This window comes from Euprymna scolopes, chromosome 3 (genome assembly GCF_053919585.1).
Source record: "Euprymna scolopes isolate OS-2025 chromosome 3, ASM5391958v1, whole genome shotgun sequence".
Classification (NCBI taxonomy): Eukaryota; Metazoa; Mollusca; class Cephalopoda; order Sepiida; family Sepiolidae; genus Euprymna; species Euprymna scolopes.
This window is the reverse complement of record NC_136484.1, coordinates 167553948-167572543: the sequence shown is the minus strand read 5'-3', so window position 1 is coordinate 167572543 and position 18596 is coordinate 167553948. Positions and strand designations below refer to the sequence as shown.

General features: G+C 31.0%; 1 protein-coding gene across 2 annotated transcripts in view; it reads left to right on the top strand.

Moving 5' to 3' along the window:
* LOC145260268 (1-phosphatidylinositol 4,5-bisphosphate phosphodiesterase delta-1-like) overlaps positions 1-18596 on the top strand; it is a 316049-nt gene that overhangs the window by 194036 nt on the left and 103417 nt on the right. For both annotated transcript variants that reach the window (XM_080118103.1, XM_080118100.1), the window contains 2 exons: positions 16272-16338; positions 18222-18315. In XM_080118103.1, the coding sequence (XP_079974229.1) occupies positions 16272-16338; positions 18222-18315 (161 nt within the window). The remainder of the gene's footprint in view (positions 1-16271; positions 16339-18221; positions 18316-18596) is intronic.

The window sequence follows — 18596 nt, the reverse complement described above, 5'->3', positions numbered from 1 at the left end:
AGACAAGATAATGTTGATTATTTTCCCTCACTGATGAATTTTACACCAACTATAACAGTGGAAGTATTCATATTTATCTATCTTAAGTAATTCACATTTGGATTAGTATTGCTTACACTGGAGATTTAAGGAGTAATCATTTTAAAAGAATCAACATTAGAAGTCATGGTTTGGTATTAATGCTGAAACATGATATCAATTGTGGTCTAAAATGCAATTAAATAAACTGATTACATGTGAAAGGAATAAAGTAACTTACACAAACATGTGCACCTCTCTCCTGTCGGAATGAGGGCGGGGAAGAGAAAGAAAAAGATCTTCATTTGTAGGAGACTCGGTTATATACATGTGGCATTGACTTGCATAAGAGGACAGAAACCGTTATGAAAAGGACGAGTTGAAAGCACAACGGCAGTTCTTGTTTCAACAGCAGAGAGAGAGAGAGAGAACAGACGGTGGAAAGTGAGAAAGCAGAAATTTGAACAAATTTTTTTTTTCTTCAATTAATTTTCCTTTTCTCTTCTATTTCATAGGGATACATTTTATTGAATGTTGGTTTTCTTTCTGGACATATTAATTTGGTAGAGAAAAACCAGCAGTGTGGAGATGTCTTACTTTACCGAATACACATAATACTAATGTATTTAATTACGTAATTGTAAATAATTAGTTGAACACAAGTTTTAGCTATTTACTCAATGGTGTTAGTGTGTAATTGAATACAATAAATCTGATAGGATTTGAATTAATCAAAGATGATGGCATAGTCACAGAATCCGTTTCTGATAATGTAAAACCTGTAAAGAACCAAATAAAAGGACAGGAATAGAAGAACAATCACATAGGTGTATAGGTATTAGTTGTCTGTTCCTGACAACAGGAAGTAACCAATGGTGATCTCTGAACAGGAAGTAACCAGGGATGACATCTTCTGAAAAAATATAAAATCTGTTTTTAAATCTCTGAAACCTTGATCTGCCAAAAATGGCCACAGACATGGAAAAAGTGTTATGTTTCTGAATTTTTGAGATGAGGATTGATAATTTGTATTATTTAGATTGCTGTTCTCATCTTGAGTGTTATTTTCACAAGCTTCTTCATGTTATCTTGTTGAACTCTGGAATCTTCCTCTCAAACTTGGTAATCTGCACAGAATTTCGAATGGAACCCTTTATTTAATCCACGAGGGTAGCATGTTCTCATTCTGTCAACTATGACTGTGTAGACGTCTTAAGTAATTTGCTATTGTACTGAACCTCAGAATACAATTGCAAATTACTTAAGACCTAGTCATGAGTGGTGGAACAATAACTTGCTACCCTGATGTAATTGGTATAAACTAGTTGATATTGCTATATGTTAAAACACTTTCTCTGAACACGACTATCAACAAAATGCCTGCAGCACTAATATGTTACGTACTTCAGGAATGAGTTCATTACATTTCTGCCATCCATCGTTGATTTTTGCATTAACATTATCATCTACATTACACCAATGACTGGGATTTGTGTTTCGAGGCAGTCATCAAATAACCTCAATATTTTTCACTTTCATGGATATTTGTTTGAGGTTTGCAATATAAGGGGCATAATCTCGCATCTATACATTATACAATAGCACAAATTGCAGCTTTAACAGAAGTAAAGTTTAAAAATTTAATCACATAAGACTGTTCAAGATTGCATTCCCCCCCTCCCCAGTTAATGCTTATCGAGGCATAGGGGCTACTTGAGGATGGACGGTGAGTACCACCATGCAAGATTGAAAGAGAGTAATAGTTTATTGAAGAGAATAGCTAAACAAGTATTTGTTTAAATTAGACTTGAAGACAACCATTTTAGTCTACAGATGGGATGATTTTAGTGTTCATATTAAGGAATGCTGACTGATCTGTTCAAAGTTATTTTTGTACCCGCCAGCTTTCTCCCTTGAAGGAGCTTTCCTCCATTTTCTGATCTTATGCCACGTCTTACTGTAATCGCAAGCAAATAAATACTGTTCTATTTTAGAACTAATTATAAACATAGATATTTTCTTAGTAAAAAAAGTCAAATTACATAGAATTGATAAATTTGTCTGCAATATGATATTGAGTCGTATGATATGGGCCGCATCTTTCAGCAAATTAATTTTTAATTCTTAGAAATATAATTGTAACTGCGTAAGCTTTAATTATTTTCCTGTATAATTAATTTTTTTCTTTATTAAATGTACTGCTGTGTGACAAGTAACGTTAGGAATTTTTCATTGTAGATTATCTCCCTTGCATAAGGACTCTTCAATGTATAAATAATAATTTGTAAAAACACTATTCTGTCTAAAGATTTGTATAATGTATAATCTTTTTTATTACATGAATCAATTAAAATGTTTCGAATTTTTGAAATGAGAATTAATCCTTTGTATGATTTGGATTACTATTCTCATCTTGAGTGTTTTATAACATTTTGCACAATCTAACCTCTGACTTTCAGTTTTATTTTTTTTTTTAATAAATGAAGGTCTTATTTGCATTCAAAGTGTTTGCGTGTGTGCAGAATTGGACATTATCATTAATAACATGTGCACGTTTGTGTTTTCATTTTTGTGTTTTCTTTGCATGAATAAATCTTTCATTCAATCATCTTTTGTTTCTTCTGCCACCATCATCGCTAACATTGGGGTTTTAAATCTCTTAAATTTCTCTCTCTCTCTCTCTCTCTCTCTCTCTCTCTCTCTCTCTCTCTCTCTCTCTCTCTCTCTCCAATCAAAATGAGTTCTGATTTTTCTTTTTTCTTTTGGTGAAAGCAAGATGTTTTGATTTCATTTTTATTTTCTTGAACAAATAAAAATTATTACATAATTCTTAACTATTTTGATAAATAAATCTCATCTCATGAGAAAAGGTAGACATTATATAGAGGATAACCACTATTTGCATTTTATTTTCAGTCTTTAATCCGTTTTATAGACCTGTATAGAAACCAAACATTGCAGTAACTTCAGTTGAAACTTTTGAACAATCACATTTCTCGCTTTTTCTTTTCTTTTTTATCCTATTATGAAATTGTTTCAGATGTTTAATTTTGAGTATTTGCTTATATATATATATATGCTTATATATTACAAACAGACATGAGCTTTTTAAAATGTCTTCGCTATAAAAGAATTAGATTCTTTAAGGGGAGACTTATTGTGATAATGCAAAGCTCAATAAGTTGAGATGGGGCTTATATAAAATATGAATAATAAAAACCGACAATATAAAAATATATACTAATACATATAAATTTAATTGTTAATTCAATATGGACGTTACATCAATTAGGGGTGTAGGATAAGTTAACTCTTTATACCTAGGTATTTCGAAGCCTAATGCTTCTCATTAGAAGATGTTAGGTAACATATTAGAGATTCAACGTGTGTGTGTGATAGGACGACCTGATTCCATTACAATTCCCAATTCCGCTTTAAATTCCTGATACTAATTCTATTAAAATTAAAAGAGTAGAGAAGATGCTAGGTAATATATTAGAGATGCAACGTCTTCATCTTGTGTGTGTGTGCGCGCAGAATGATCTGTACCAAACTACTCTGTCAAATTTTCTACCTACTTGATGTGTATGGCCTGTGGATTAAATTTGATTTGATTTTTTAGCCGGTAACCATAACTGCTAAGAGGTCAAAGTTTAAAAATTGGAACTTTGCACGCATAAGTCGACTTAATGTGTATCCTCTACACTTGTGCAAATAAACATTTATACATCTAACTGCATTTATTTTTAAGGTTTTCATATCCATCTCTCCCTAGGTTATATGATAGTAAATACTGATAGAGATCTAAATGCTTTGGTTTCGATTCTAGATGATGACATCCAAATTATATCTTCTTTTTAACTTTTGAAATCACTACAATATATATTAGGTACAATATAATAATCCATAAAGAATTGGTTTTATAATAATAAATACAAAATTTGCATAAATTAAAATATCATATTTAAGCATATTTTATGACTGGGCAATATTAGGTGGCTTGCTAGTGTGTGTGTGTGTGTGTGTATATATATATATATATATATATATGCGCATGCATTAGTCCTCGTGTGAAAGAGCAGGAAACAAAATGTTTTAAATAATAATAATAATAATAGAATAACAGTAACAAAGACTTTCGCTGGTGAGGACTACTATTGACTGTAACCAGTTATACAGTCCTTTTGAAATTTTCATCTCTATTTTTCTCATTATGTGCTGAATATTTGTTAATGAAACCTGTATGAAATATGTTCCTTGTTACATTTTAAAGATTTTCTATTCTGAAAGAAGTTTAAAAAAATTTAATCTAAAAAAGTTATTTTAAGTTTTTGTTAAAAAAATTCAGATTTTCTCATTATTCAGACCTGTATTACAAAGGGGATTGCAAAAATGAGTTGTGGTGTGAGGAGAAATAGAGAGAAGGAGAGTTTTAAAATATAATCTTAAAAAGATAAGATACAAGTTAAAAAAGTATTTTATCCAAGGCATGAAAATTGTTAAACAAAATATTTTTACTATAGGCTTTAAAAATAAAGGTACAAGATTCAATTTGAAATTTATTTATCTTCAAAGTGCACTTTTATAAATTTTACAAAGTAAGGTATAAAAATTTAATTTAAATTGGATAAAAAAATTACCTTGGATTTATTTTATGTAATGTACATTTTGTTGCAATTTAAAAACCTTATCTTTCATCTAGCAATTAATGATACAGGATATAAAATTTTCAATGATTTTTTTTTTTAAGTGCAACAGAATGTACATTACATAAAATAAATCCAAGGTAATTCTTTTGATTCAATTTAAATTAAATTTTTATACCTTACTTTGTAAAATTTATAAAAGTGCACTTTGAAGATAAATACATTTCAAATTGAATCTTGTACCTTTATTTTTAAAGCTTATAGTAAAAACATTTTTAACAATTTTCATGCCTTGGATGAAATGCTTTTCTAACTTGTGTGTGTGTGGAGAGATGAAAAAGAAACAAACCATGTTCATCAACGTTTTGTCTTTATTTCAACACTTCCTCAGGATGATTAGATTAAAGAAAAAATGCCAGTGCAATATTTAAAAATATGGATTTTTCTGTTCAGAATGACAAAAAGTCGTTGACATTTCATACTGTTTATAGCGTTGTGGAGTCAATGAGATTTTTTTTAACGCCATATTGTCGTTTAGATATTTAAAAAGATATGATGCAATTATGTTCTTCTTGGAATAAATATGGCCGTTATAATTCAAATGTGAGTGTGTAATTGAAATGAGTGTATCTTTGTTTGCTTATTCATTGACTGCTTATATATATTAATTATTATAGGTAATACTTTTTTGAGGTGAGTTCAAAAGTATATTGTACTGGTATTTTCAATTTAATCATCCTGAGAAAGTCTTGAAATAAAAACAAAGTGTTGATGAACATGGTTTATTCCGTTTTTCATCTCTCCATTATTTCCTTTATTCTCATATATATATACAGATATGCTAAATATTTGGTATAAACTTGCAGCCAATGCTTACCATAAAACCAATGTTGTTTCTATACCAAAACACTCATTTTTAACGTTACTTCAGCTTTGTCTTTTATGAAGCATTTGATTGGAAGCCTGCCTTTATAAGAAATTTTTTCTGTAAAAAAATATTTGTTTGTTTAAACCATTGCAGGCTGCGGAATTGACTTTGCTCAACTTTGCATATCTTCTCTGCATGATAACTTTGTTTGAAATTTGCTAGTTTCTAAGTTTACACTGAACAAATTCTTTTTATTTTTATCTTTTAATTCAACAAAATTGAAGTCACTTCTTGTAGGTTTTTTTTTTTTAATCTTTGTACATCCATTTATATTTAAAAAAAAAAACAATCATAAATACAAATTAGTCAAAATTAACTTATTGTTTGAAGAATATTTCGAGAATATAATCTCTTTTTCCAAAAAAAAGGAACCAAAGAATGTCGTTAAAAAAAAGGAAAATATTGTAAAAACAAAACCGGAAGTAGGATTAGTTGGGCTGTCAAGCAGAAACAGGACTTTGTTCAGGATTCTAATAATTATTTTATTTGTATACTATATATATTTATTTGTATATACTGGTGCTTCAAGCAAACTACTTTTTCCTTTTCTATAAAAACAAATTTACTCCATTAACACGGTCATCCCTTTATTCACATCAGTCGCCATTAACACATCTTTGTTCTTGAGGTAATTAAGATTATTGATTTTATTGTTGTACTCTGAAAGATTAGTAACGCTATCACCATTGTCTATTAGCATATTACAATCGTTGCAATGGTAAACAATTTTCATGCAGATCTGATTACAACTATGGTGGACGTCAATATGGTAGCCTGTGAGTTTTGTGTTCATGAACTAACTGTAGATCAGAAGGAAAATTTTGTCAGAATATGTGTTCTTGAGCTGGTTTCTTGGTGGTCTCTGATGCATAGAATTTTAGTTTTATTCAATCAACCATGTTATAATTTAAATTAACTTTGGTTCCTTAGCTATAATAAATATTGTAGTTATCCCCTTTGGCCAGAAGTAGCTGTTCCGCCATATTAACTCGATCATAGTCGGAACACGTGTATTAATTTTAAGTTGATAAAACATTTCTCAAAGGCATTCCTGTTTTCTCTTACTTCATTTTTCTTTACACATCACTAAAATTTTATCAATTAAAATAAAAGAAAAACAACACAATGGACAGACTACTACGCCCTGACAGATTTGATGTGAAACCCATTACTCCGAATTCAGAAAAAGTGTACAAACACCGGAAACTAACCTTCGAAAACTATATATGTACCATAAACAACGGTGGAATTGAAAATAACCCCCAAAACTTCTTCACCTTAATCAACTCTATTTCAGCAGTGATCTATGAAATAATAGGCAATGCTACGGACTATAAAAGCGTGATAAAAGCTCTAGACACTGCCTACATCCACTAAATGTTGTATACAATAGACACCAGTTACTTACGAACAACAACCGGCACAAATTATCAACGCATTTATGCAACAATTAGAAATGCTCGTTAAATCGTGTGAATTCCAACCGTAATCGCACAAGAGAACAAGAAATAATATATTCGAGATGCTTTTATTAATAGTGTCTCCTTCTCATCTATTCATCAACACTTGCTCAAAAAACTGTTGCTAACACTATAAGAGACCTATGCAATGACCAGATCCCTGGAACACGTGGAGAAACATTCGGTAAGCTACGAAAACAACCTTAACGTAGCCGCTACTGTAATTTTGTCAGAACACGCCCACTTAGCCGCTATAAAGGGATAATACTCATCCAAAAGGAATTTGTTTTTTCTGTGGGAACTTTCAGCATCCACGAGCGCTATGCCTGGTGCGTAATGCCGAGTGTAGGAAATGTAAAAAGAACGACCATTGGGTTAAGGTATGTAAATCTTCCTCTTCTACTGCTGCTGTATATGACTCAGACTCACTTCCACCTAATCTCGCCTAACTAGGAATTGAAGCAAAAGATGTTACGTTGACTAAATGTGAAATAAATGGGAAATAAATTGTTAATGCTATAGTAGATTCTGGGGACATTTATCAACAAAAATACTGCAAAAAAAAAAAAAAAACTGAAGCTCTTCGTTATACCTAAACAAAAGACCATAGTTTATGGAACTTGATACCTATCCCATGCCGAACAAACACCATATACCTAGAAGTCACACTGATTGAAAATACACTGCCTTTGAAGTAAGTGGATCTTGTACCAGTTTACTCGCCTACCTTTTGGTATCACTAATGGAGTAAATGCATTCCAAAGATGTATCGATGACATTATAGAGAAGAATAGGCGCCTTTGTGTATGTACACCACGTTACAATATGCAGAAAGGATAAAAAAGAGCACGACTACAATTCCACGTTAAAAAACACCCCTGGTGTCTAACTCTGTCTAGGTACAATCTCCAAAGATTTTATGATGTAATGAAAAGATACATCACACTGAACCAAAGTAAGAGCATCATTTCAGTTACCTCGATCACTTTACTTGGTTACACAATCCAAAAAAAATCAAATTGCTCCTGACTACCAAAGACTAAAACCACTCCTCAAAATGCCACCAGTGAATCTGAAATAATAAATGAAAAAATCAATAGCAAAATTACAAAAACTTAATGCATTTAGCTTTAAAATGGCACCACTTTCATCTTAATACCATTCATAGTTAAGCAGATGTGAGGACTTGAAATGTACCCAAGACTTTTGGAACACCCCGTATTTTGTACATATATTTATTTATATCTAATTATAAAGAAATATATATTTTTAATTTATTTTTCAATAATTTTTTTCCCAAACTGTCACAATTAAGCTCAAGAAAAATGAATTTATACTTTAAGGACATATATATAGCGAAAGTAAACATACGAAACACGTGTAAGACGAATTATACTAATAAAATAAAATGAGTGTGATGTGAATGCATCTTTGGTTTGATATGTTTACTTCCGATATATATATATATATATATATATATATATATTCAGACAAGTCTGATTGAACACGACAGTTATTCTTTTTTCCAATTTTTCTGGATACCTTTTCTATTTGCTGAGCGGTCTTATTTATAAAAATAAAAATAATTCTCCCTTAACCACCCTGCAAACACCTTTTATAAAAAATTTTTTTTAACAACTATAAATACACTAAGCCTCAAAGGAAAAGAAAAAAATGAAAACGATAACAACATCTGCTCCTGACGATAATCGGACACACCGATAGAAAGCACTTGAGAAAAACATGGCTGAGCAACAACATTTGGGCTCCATTCTATGCAACATGCCAGCTGATATAAAAAAAGACCGCTCGGCAGATAGAAAAGATATCGAGAAAATTTGGAAAAAAGAATAACTCTGTCGTGTTCAATCAGACTTGCATAAATAATGACTTGCTGCCAATATATATATATATATATATATATATATATATATATATATATATATTATAATTTAATAAATTCTATACTAAAGAATTTACCCGCTTTCTTTAAACTCTATGGATATATATATATATATATATATATATATATATATATATATTCCTTTAAATTTGCATAAAAGTTGATAGATCAATATGTTACTAAAACTAAAATTTAATAAATGTCTCGAATTTGTTCCACACAACAACAAAAAATTATTCAAGCAATTATTACTGCCCATTTCAAAACATAAATTCTTTTGATAATAAAATTCAAGATATTTAAAAAGGCTTTTAATTTGAAGTAAATTTTTACCATCAAAATTAAGCCAAATAATGTTTGTTTTTCTGTTTCTTATTGCTTAATTTTTATGATTGTTTTTTTGTTTTTTTATGGTAAGAAGTTCACTGATGAAGCCTTTTAAAAACATCTTCAGTTTTTGTTTAAAAATAGGCAGAAACAATTGTTTAAATAAAAATCTTTTTTGAAACAAATCTGGAACAGTAATTTATATGATACTGGTGAAAAAGTAATGGTTTCTAAATTTTCAATCAATAATATATTTTGCAAACATACATTTTAAAGTCTTTTTTTTTTTTTTTGTCTCAGCAGACATTGTTGATAGAATAGTTATACTGGTTGTGTAATAAATTTTGCTTTGTTCATGATAAATATGAACGTGTTGCTGTTTTTGTTTAATACTGCAAATATGTCTTGCTATTGAAAAAAAAGATTATTTTTAATTACATAGAAATTTAAATCCTATTATTACCTACGTATTCATTAATTAGTTAGCCTTGCTATAATAAAAAAAATATATACATTAAAAAATAATGTTGGATTTTAATACCTATATTCTTTGTATTGCAAGCACTGAGGATTGAACCCTCAATCTTCAGAAGAATGCCAACTGAATTTTACGTCATATTTGATAAAGTATTAGGTAAAATTCAGACAAGATACACCTGAAGAAGATCGGGGGTTAGATTAGCTGAAATTTTGTGCAAATAACAATCAAAATGGGAACAATAGTTTGAATGATAGAAATGATACCAATGCTCATCTAAAAAATTCAGAATCAAAGGAGATAACGTCTTCAAGTATGGATTGATATGTGTATGATAGGATCTAAATTCCAGATAATGGATTCCAAAGCCCATATTTCTATTTGTTGTGTGCACCGTCACCGATGCATAATATTGTACTAAAAGTATATTTGTTGAGATGAAGTATATTTGCAGTTTGGTTAAACAAATAACAAAAGTCACTGTTTTTCTTTTTGTGTGTGTGTGTGTATATAATATATATATATATATATATATATATATATGTATATATATATATATATATATATATATATATACACACACACCCACATTTTTGTTTTTTCTCTCTCTCCTCTGAACTCTTTTTTTTTCACTGCTTCCTCCTTGTTTTATTTATTTATTTTAAGTTTTTGTTTTTGCCATCATTTGCATTTAAATAAGGTTATGGAGCGATCGCATAATTGTGCAGATCCTATCTGCTTGTCTATTATTTTTAATGTTGCTTTCTTTTATCCACTTTTACAAACCATGTTAAACACGGCAGAATCGTTAAATCTTTGATACTATAGCAGTTACATGAGACATATTTTGTTTAAATGACTGTATGGGAGTTAGGATGCGACAGTGCAGAATTAAAATCAATACGCACCATAAAACGTGGCACCCAAATTATGATTCAAACCACTTCCAGCTTTGATCACCTCTTAATAGGAAATGTTATCTTGTTCGTGAGAAGTGGCCTGCTGGAATAGAACTCCAGGGTACAGCATTAATTTATTAGCAAAAACCAATATATCAAACAATTCTTGTGATGTTCTACTGAATAAAAGTTGATACCTACTTAGTAGTGGAAATGTTAGTCTTATTTATGGAAGATGGTAACCCTTTTCTTTGTTTTAATATTTTTTCCAGTCAAATGCGACCAGATACGAATAATTTTACCAAATTAGGTTTTTTCATCCCGACTTTCTTCCAACCACATAAAAACTAAAATACCTTGTGAAGGCATTCAATAAGATTTTGCAAACACACACACAGAGCAAGGGGTGGGTCACTTCCTTACTGCATGGAAATCGGAAAACAAGACGTGAAAAGAGGGTCCCTAGCAACAAGGCCTCACACTCATCATGAGATATGGATATAAAGATGCTGGAGATGAGCTACGATAATTCACACTCCAGGGTTTTTTTTTTTAACTTTGTAGAAATAAAACGTCTTAAACTTTCAATAATATTTGTTTCAATAATTTTGTCCATGAAAGAAGTAGACTACCATTAAATATGATTAAAAAAAAAACAATAACACTGCTGTTTTGATAAATTTTTTTACATTAAAGAGATACATATATAACTATAAAAAGTATCTTATTTTTTATGAGAACTCTTTAGCTCAACAGTTATGGTGAAAGTATGGTAGTCAACCATTGCAGAACAAATACGGTTAGGGTTAGTGTCATAGATGGCATAACGATTTGATAAATCGGATGACTACATCACTTCCATATTCTTTTAAAATCTTTTTTTTTTTTTTTTTTTTTTTTACAACAGTCATTCTAAAAGTAAAGCCTCCTACTTTTTTTTTACCTCAAAAAGTTGAAGAGTTCTGAATACGGGAGTAGTAACGTTAAAACGAGTGACCTTTTTTGTACTCCAAAATTTATTTTTCTTCATAGTCATTACCATTCTCAATGCACTTTTGCCAGGAATTCAATGACACGTTTCTGCTTCTGATGCATATCCATAACAAGTGTTGCTTTCTTAGTCTCACATCATCAATCTGTAATGGAGGGGAAACTTTCATGTTATAACGCATAAGGTCAGTCATTATCACAAAGCAATTTGCTCTTATCCATTCGGACAGAATAAAAAAAAATAGGAAGCATTACTTTTGGAACACTCATCATAAAACTAAAGTGACCTGTGTTTGTCAGTCTTTGCAGAATAAAAACCATTATGAATAAATAGGGTTAGTGTTGGGAATTGAACCCGTGTCATAGATGGAACTATGCTGCACAACATATTTATAAATTAAATGGCTACATCACTGTCACATTCCTTTTTTTTTTTTTTTTTCTAAAACTGAAATGACTTATTCAAAACTTAAAAAGCTAATCATGTACAAACTATTATGCTTTGAAGTGTTATCCTTATTATGGCTGTTGTTATACTTGTAAGTCTAAAGTCAAGTTACAAATTTCTAGAAGGTTACAAACCAAGACACAACAAAAAAAAAAAAAGCTGGAAAGTACAATGGCTGAAATATGGTGAGTTCAATAATAATGATAATAATAAAAACAAGATGAGGATAACAGTTTAAAACGTATAAATAATACTAGCAGGGCTACCCGGCGTTGCCCGGGACCGTAACAACAATGTAAAAACAAAAGCAGATATTGAACATATGTTTTATTCTTAGGGGAGAGGAATCTTTCAGGGTGGGAGAGAGAGAGAAGATAAAGAGTGTGAGAGAGAGGCAGAAGAGAAAGATGTTCCATCCTCTTTCCCAAATTTGACTACTGTTCACGTTTGAACTCTCATCGTCGAGTTGATGCTCGAGTTGCCTATTGGCCTTGATAAGTGCTAATATAGAGAGAAGAGAAACAGGGGTAAGAGAGAGAAGATAAAGAGTGTGAGAGAGAGGCAGAAGAGAAAGTTGTTCCATCCTCTTTCCCAAATTTGAATACTGTGCACGTTTGAACTCTCATCGTCGAGTTTATCCTCGAGTTGCCTATTGGCCTTGATAAGTGCTAATATAGAGAGAAGAGAAACAGGGTGAGAGAGAGAGAGAAGATAAAGAGTGTGAGAGAGAGGCAGAAGAGAAAGTTGTTCCATCCTCTTTCCCAAATTTGAATACTGTGCACGTTTGAACTCTCATCGTCGAGTTGATCCTATAGTTGCCTATTGGCCTTGAAAAGTGCTAATATAGAGAGAAGAGAAACAGGGGTAGAGAGAGAGAAGATAAAGAGTTTGAGAGAGAGGCCGAAGAGAAAGTTGTTCCATCCTCTTTCCCAAATTTGAATACTGTGCACGTTTGAACTCTCATGGTCGAGTTGATCCTCGAGTTGCCTATTGGCCTTGATAAGTGCTAATATAGAGAGAAGAGAAACAGGGTGAGAGAGAGAGAGAAGATAAAGAGTGTGAGAGAGAGGCAGAAGAGAAAGTTGTTCCATCCTCTTTCCCAAATTTGAATACTGTGCACGTTTGAATTCTCATGGTCGAGTTGATCCTCGAGTTGCCTATTGGCCTTGATAAGTGCTAATATAGAGAAAAGAGAAACAGGGTGAGAGAGAGAGAGAAGATAAAGAGTGTGAGAGAGAGGCAAAAGAGAAAGTTGTTCCATCCTCTTTCCCAAATTTGAATACTGTGCACGTTTGAACTCTCACCGTCGAGTTTATCCTCGAGTTGCCTATTGGCCTTGATAAGTGCTAATATAGAGAGAAGAGAAACAGGGGTAAAGAGAGAGAGAAGATAAAGAGTGTGAGAGAGAGGCAGAAGAGAAAGTTGTTCCATCCTCTTTCGTGAGAGAGAGGCAGAAGAGAAAGTTGTTCCATCCTCTTTCCCAAATTTCACTACTGTGCACGTTTGAACTCTCAATCTCGAGTTGCCTATTGGCCTTGATAAGTGCTAATATAGATAGAAGGGAAAGAGGGTGAGAGAGAGAGAGTAGATAAAGAGGGTGAGAGAGAGAAAGAGAAGAGAAAGAGGTCTAGAGAGAGAGAGAAGAGTGAAAGAGAGAGAGAGAGAGAAATATGGTGAGTCGAGTTGATCCTCGAGTTGCCTATTTGCCTTGATAAGTGCTAATATAGAGAGAAGAGAAACAGGGTGAGAGAGAGAGAGAAGATAAAGAGTGTTAGAGAGAGGCAGAAGAGGAAGTTATTCCATCCTCTTTTCCAAATTGTAATACTGTGCACGTTTGAACTCTCATCGTCGAGTCTATCCTCGATTTGCCTATTGGCCTTGATAAGTGCTAATATAGATAGAAGGGAAAGAGGGTGAGAGAGAGAGTAAATAAAGAGGGTGAGAGAGAGAAAGAGAAGAGAAAGAGGTCTAGAGAGAGAGAGAGAGAAGAGAGTGAGAGAGAGAATGTGTTCTTTGGAAAATGTGCACGCGACCTAATTTTCGTTTACATAAGCGGCCTGATACTGATACCCACCCCTCCCCCTTCAAGTTAACAGAGTTAGAATGTATAAACAAAATGGCTAAATCTTTTAGCTAAATCTTTGTTTACATGTTTTACAAAGAGCAAAGTCATCTTCGCCGGCAAAAAACTTCAAGCAAAAATAAAAACATTTTCCCTACGTCAATTTTCGTGTAATTTTGGCATTTTGATTTTTGGAGTGCGATAATTCCGTTGGTAATAACGGTTCGAGTCGAAAACTAATATTTAACTGTGTTATAGTATCAATTTCTCCTCCGAAGGCAGTTTTAACGTACCTCAGCCGCAGCCAACATTTTACTGAGCTGACGTCACGTCACGTGACACGTAATGAATAACGTTAAAATGACAGGTTTTTTGGGGGGCCCCCTGGGAGAAAAACGATAAGTTCACCCCTTTCTACTGGTCCGTTTGACGTGAAATTTCGATATTTGTCATCCGGGATATGGGGCTTCGATATGATACCAAATTTGTCAACTCTGGTTACGTCTTTCAAAAGTTTTAGCGTTACAAACAAACATACATACACACAGACGTTTGGCTTTTATATATATAGACTAGCAGGGCTACCCGGCGTTGCTCGGGACCGTATAAACAATGAAAAAACAAAAGCAGATATTGAACATATGTTTTATTCTTAGGGGAGAGGAATCTTTCATCTCAAGTTTTAGCGTTACAAACAAACATTTGTCTTTTATATATATAGATAATGACAGGTTTTTTTGGGGGGCCCCCCTCGAAGATAACTGATCAGTTGACCAACTTCTAGTGGTCCGTTTGACGTGAAATTTCGATATTTGTCATCCGGGTGATGGGGCTTCGATATGATACCAAATTTGTCAAGTTTGGTTCCGTCTTTCAAAAGTTTTAGCGTTACAAACAAACATACATACATACACACAGACGTTTGGCTTTTATATATATAGATAATTAAAGGAAAAAATATCATTTTATATCGCAATTCAGTCTTCTCTTTCTTATTTCAAGAATTTGAAACAAACATGATATAAGCACTGTTTTCTCTTTAACGGTAATCGAATTTTCACCATTTGAAATAAACTTAGAATTGCATGTTGAATTTTTTAAGCCCTTATAGGAGACACGTTTGAAAGAAAAAGTCAATTATTCGTTTAACTTTAATAACTTGACATTTTCTGATGACCTGAGAATACCAGTTTCGAATCCTGTTGGTTTCGTAGCATTATTTTCACTATGGATGTAAGCAATCATTACATAGTTCCTTGGAGAACTGTGATGTAAGGATAACAGTTAAAAGCATGTCAATAATATAAATAACCATGTCATCGTATATATTTCGAAAAGACACAATCTCATCAAATATTAATGAAATTATTATGTTTGTTCTGAATCTTGATTTTTTTGTCCCCCCCCCCCCAGTTGTCAAAGTTTATCTTATAGTGCAATCAAAATGATTCTTTTGTGTAAGCATTCTTATTCAGACTATTTTTGCATATCAAAGTTTGATTCTTATATAGTATGGTCACAATCTCATTTTAAAATTCAGTTGCATTGGATTTGATTCATAGTCATTAGACACCAATTCAACGAGATCCTCTAGATTTCAATTTTTTAAGATTCTTTAAGAATACGCTTTGAGACATTTTCTAAAATCAAAGTAATTTTTATCAAAATTCGAATAAGAATTCGATGCATAAGGTTTAGTGTCATATTTTAATTTAAGGTGATACCAAAATAAACATTGATGTTATTGTTTTTTTCCCCCCCTTTCCTTTTGCAAAACTCAATCATGTTTTGCAAAGTAAAAAAAAACAAAAACAATTTTTCTCAACAAAACAACCAAACTAAACACCAAGAATAAATATTTTAAAATATAAACAACTTGAAGCATAAAATCTGTTTCCAAAATTACTGAATGTGGCATTAAATAACCCAAAAAGGGTTGATATGCCATAAAACAAAAGCAACCAAATCAAACAAAATCAACAATAGTGCAAAACTACTGTTCAGAGAATCAATTTTACCTGCCTTATCGCAAACATATTTAGAATAACATTTGCTCTTGGAAATGTTTTGAAATGATGCGTTTGCTAATCAGTTAAATATTTTTCTTTTTAGATACGTTCGTGGGAAATCTTTCCTTTCACCCGGAGATTTGCTCAAGTTTCTCAAGCAGCAACAAAAGGTTATTTCTATTCCACCAATATTTAACAGCTTTTAACAACTTTCTATTTCTATTCCATCAATATTTAACAGCTTTTAACAACTTTCTATTTCTATTTCATCAATATTTAACAGCTTTTAACAACTTTCTATTTCTATTCCATCAATATTTAACAGCTTTTAACAACTTTCTATTTCTATTCCATCAATATTTAACAGCTTTTAACAACTTTCTATTTCTATTCCATCAATATTTAACAGCTTTTAACAACTTTCTATTTCTATTCCATCAATATTTAACAGCTTTTAACAACTTTCTATTTCTATTCCATCAATATTTAACAGCTTTTAACAACTTTCTATTTCTATTCCATCAATATTTTACAGCTTTTAACAACTTTCTATTTCTATTCCATCAATATTTAACAGCTTTTAACAACTTTCTATTTCTATTCCATCAATATTTAACAGCTTTTAACAACTTTCTATTTCTATTCCATCAATATTTAACAGCTTTTAACAACTTTCTATTTCTATTCCATCAATATTTTACAGCTTTTAAAAACTTTCTATTTCTATTCCATCAATATTTAACAGCTTTTAACAACTTTCTATTTCTATTCCATCAATATTTAACAGCTTTTAACAACTTTCTATTTCTATTCCATCAATATTTAACAGCTTTTAACAACTTTCTATTTCTATTCCATCAATATTTAACAGCTTTTAACAACTTTCTATTTCTATTCCATCAATATTTAACAGCTTTTAACAACTTTCTATTTCTATTCCATCAATATTTTACAGCTTTTAACAACTTTCTATTTCTATTCCATCAATATTTAACAGCTTTTAACAACTTTCTATTTCTATTCCATCAATATTTAACAGCCTTTAACAACTTTCTATTTCTATTCCATCAATATTTAACAGCTTTTAACAACTTTCCATTTCTATTCCATCAATATTTAACAGCTTTTAACAACTTTCTATTTCTATTCCATCAATATTTAACAGCCTTTAACAACTTTCTATTTCTATTCCATCAATATTTAACAGCTTTAACAACTTTCTATTTCTATTCCATCAATATTTAACAGCTTTTAACAACTTTCTATTCCATCAATATTTAACAGCTTTTAACAACTTTCTATTTCTATTCCATCAATATTTAACAGCTTTTAACAACTTTCTATTTCTATTCCATCAATATTTTACAGCTTTTAACAACTTTCTATTTCTATTCCATCAATATTTAACAGCTTTTAACAACTTTCTATTTCTATTCCATCAATATTTAACACCTTTTAACAACTTTCTATTTCTATTCCATCAATATTTAACACCTTTTAACAACTTATTTAATTTTACTTATTATTACGACTGTGAAGGGATTTGTGGTTAACTCTTAAAAATTGGAACCTCAAATGAAAAGTTTCATCTTTGAATTAAATGAAATTTGTCTCCAGAAAAACATGAAACATAACAATCCATCCTAAATGAATTATAAAAACAAACTCCATGAATAAATATTAAAAAAATAAATAAAAATGATTGGATTCGACAATGAATAACTTTAAATGAAGTGATATGCTCGTTACTTTTTTTTTTAATTAAAAAATAAATTATATATAAATAATATATAAATTATATATAAAAATAGTAAAAAATAATACATAATTATTATATATATAATAAATATAAATTATATATAATAAATATAAATTATATATAATTAATATAATTATATATAAAAATAGTAAAAGATAAAATATTTTGTTTCATAAATTGTGGACTTTCCGCAGAATTAGTTAATAAATTTTCTCTTTCCTTGTTTCTTCAATGTATGCCATTTTAAAATTATTTTATTGATGATTACAATGTCTCGATGTTTTTATTTCTTAGGAAAAAAATGTGACCGAAGACATGTGTAAAGAGTGGATCAAGAGATTTGAACCAGATCCTTGTTACAAACAGCAAATAAAACTCAGTTTGTTGGGTGAGTTCACAAAAAATAAATAAAATGTAAAAAAAAAATAAAATTTTAATAGTTTAAGAATAAATCCTGAAATCATTGTCGATCTACTGATGTATGTAATAAGATGATGGATACCCTCTCCCCCAAATGCCACTGTGATGACACTGGCGGGTTTCGCTTCAGGAACCCAACTAATGAGAAGGTGGGAACCTCTATCACTAAAACACTGAAATAGTGGGTCTTCTATCCCACCCTTCTCTAAACACGACAGTGGTGAGACTGAATGTTCTTTAAAATATTGA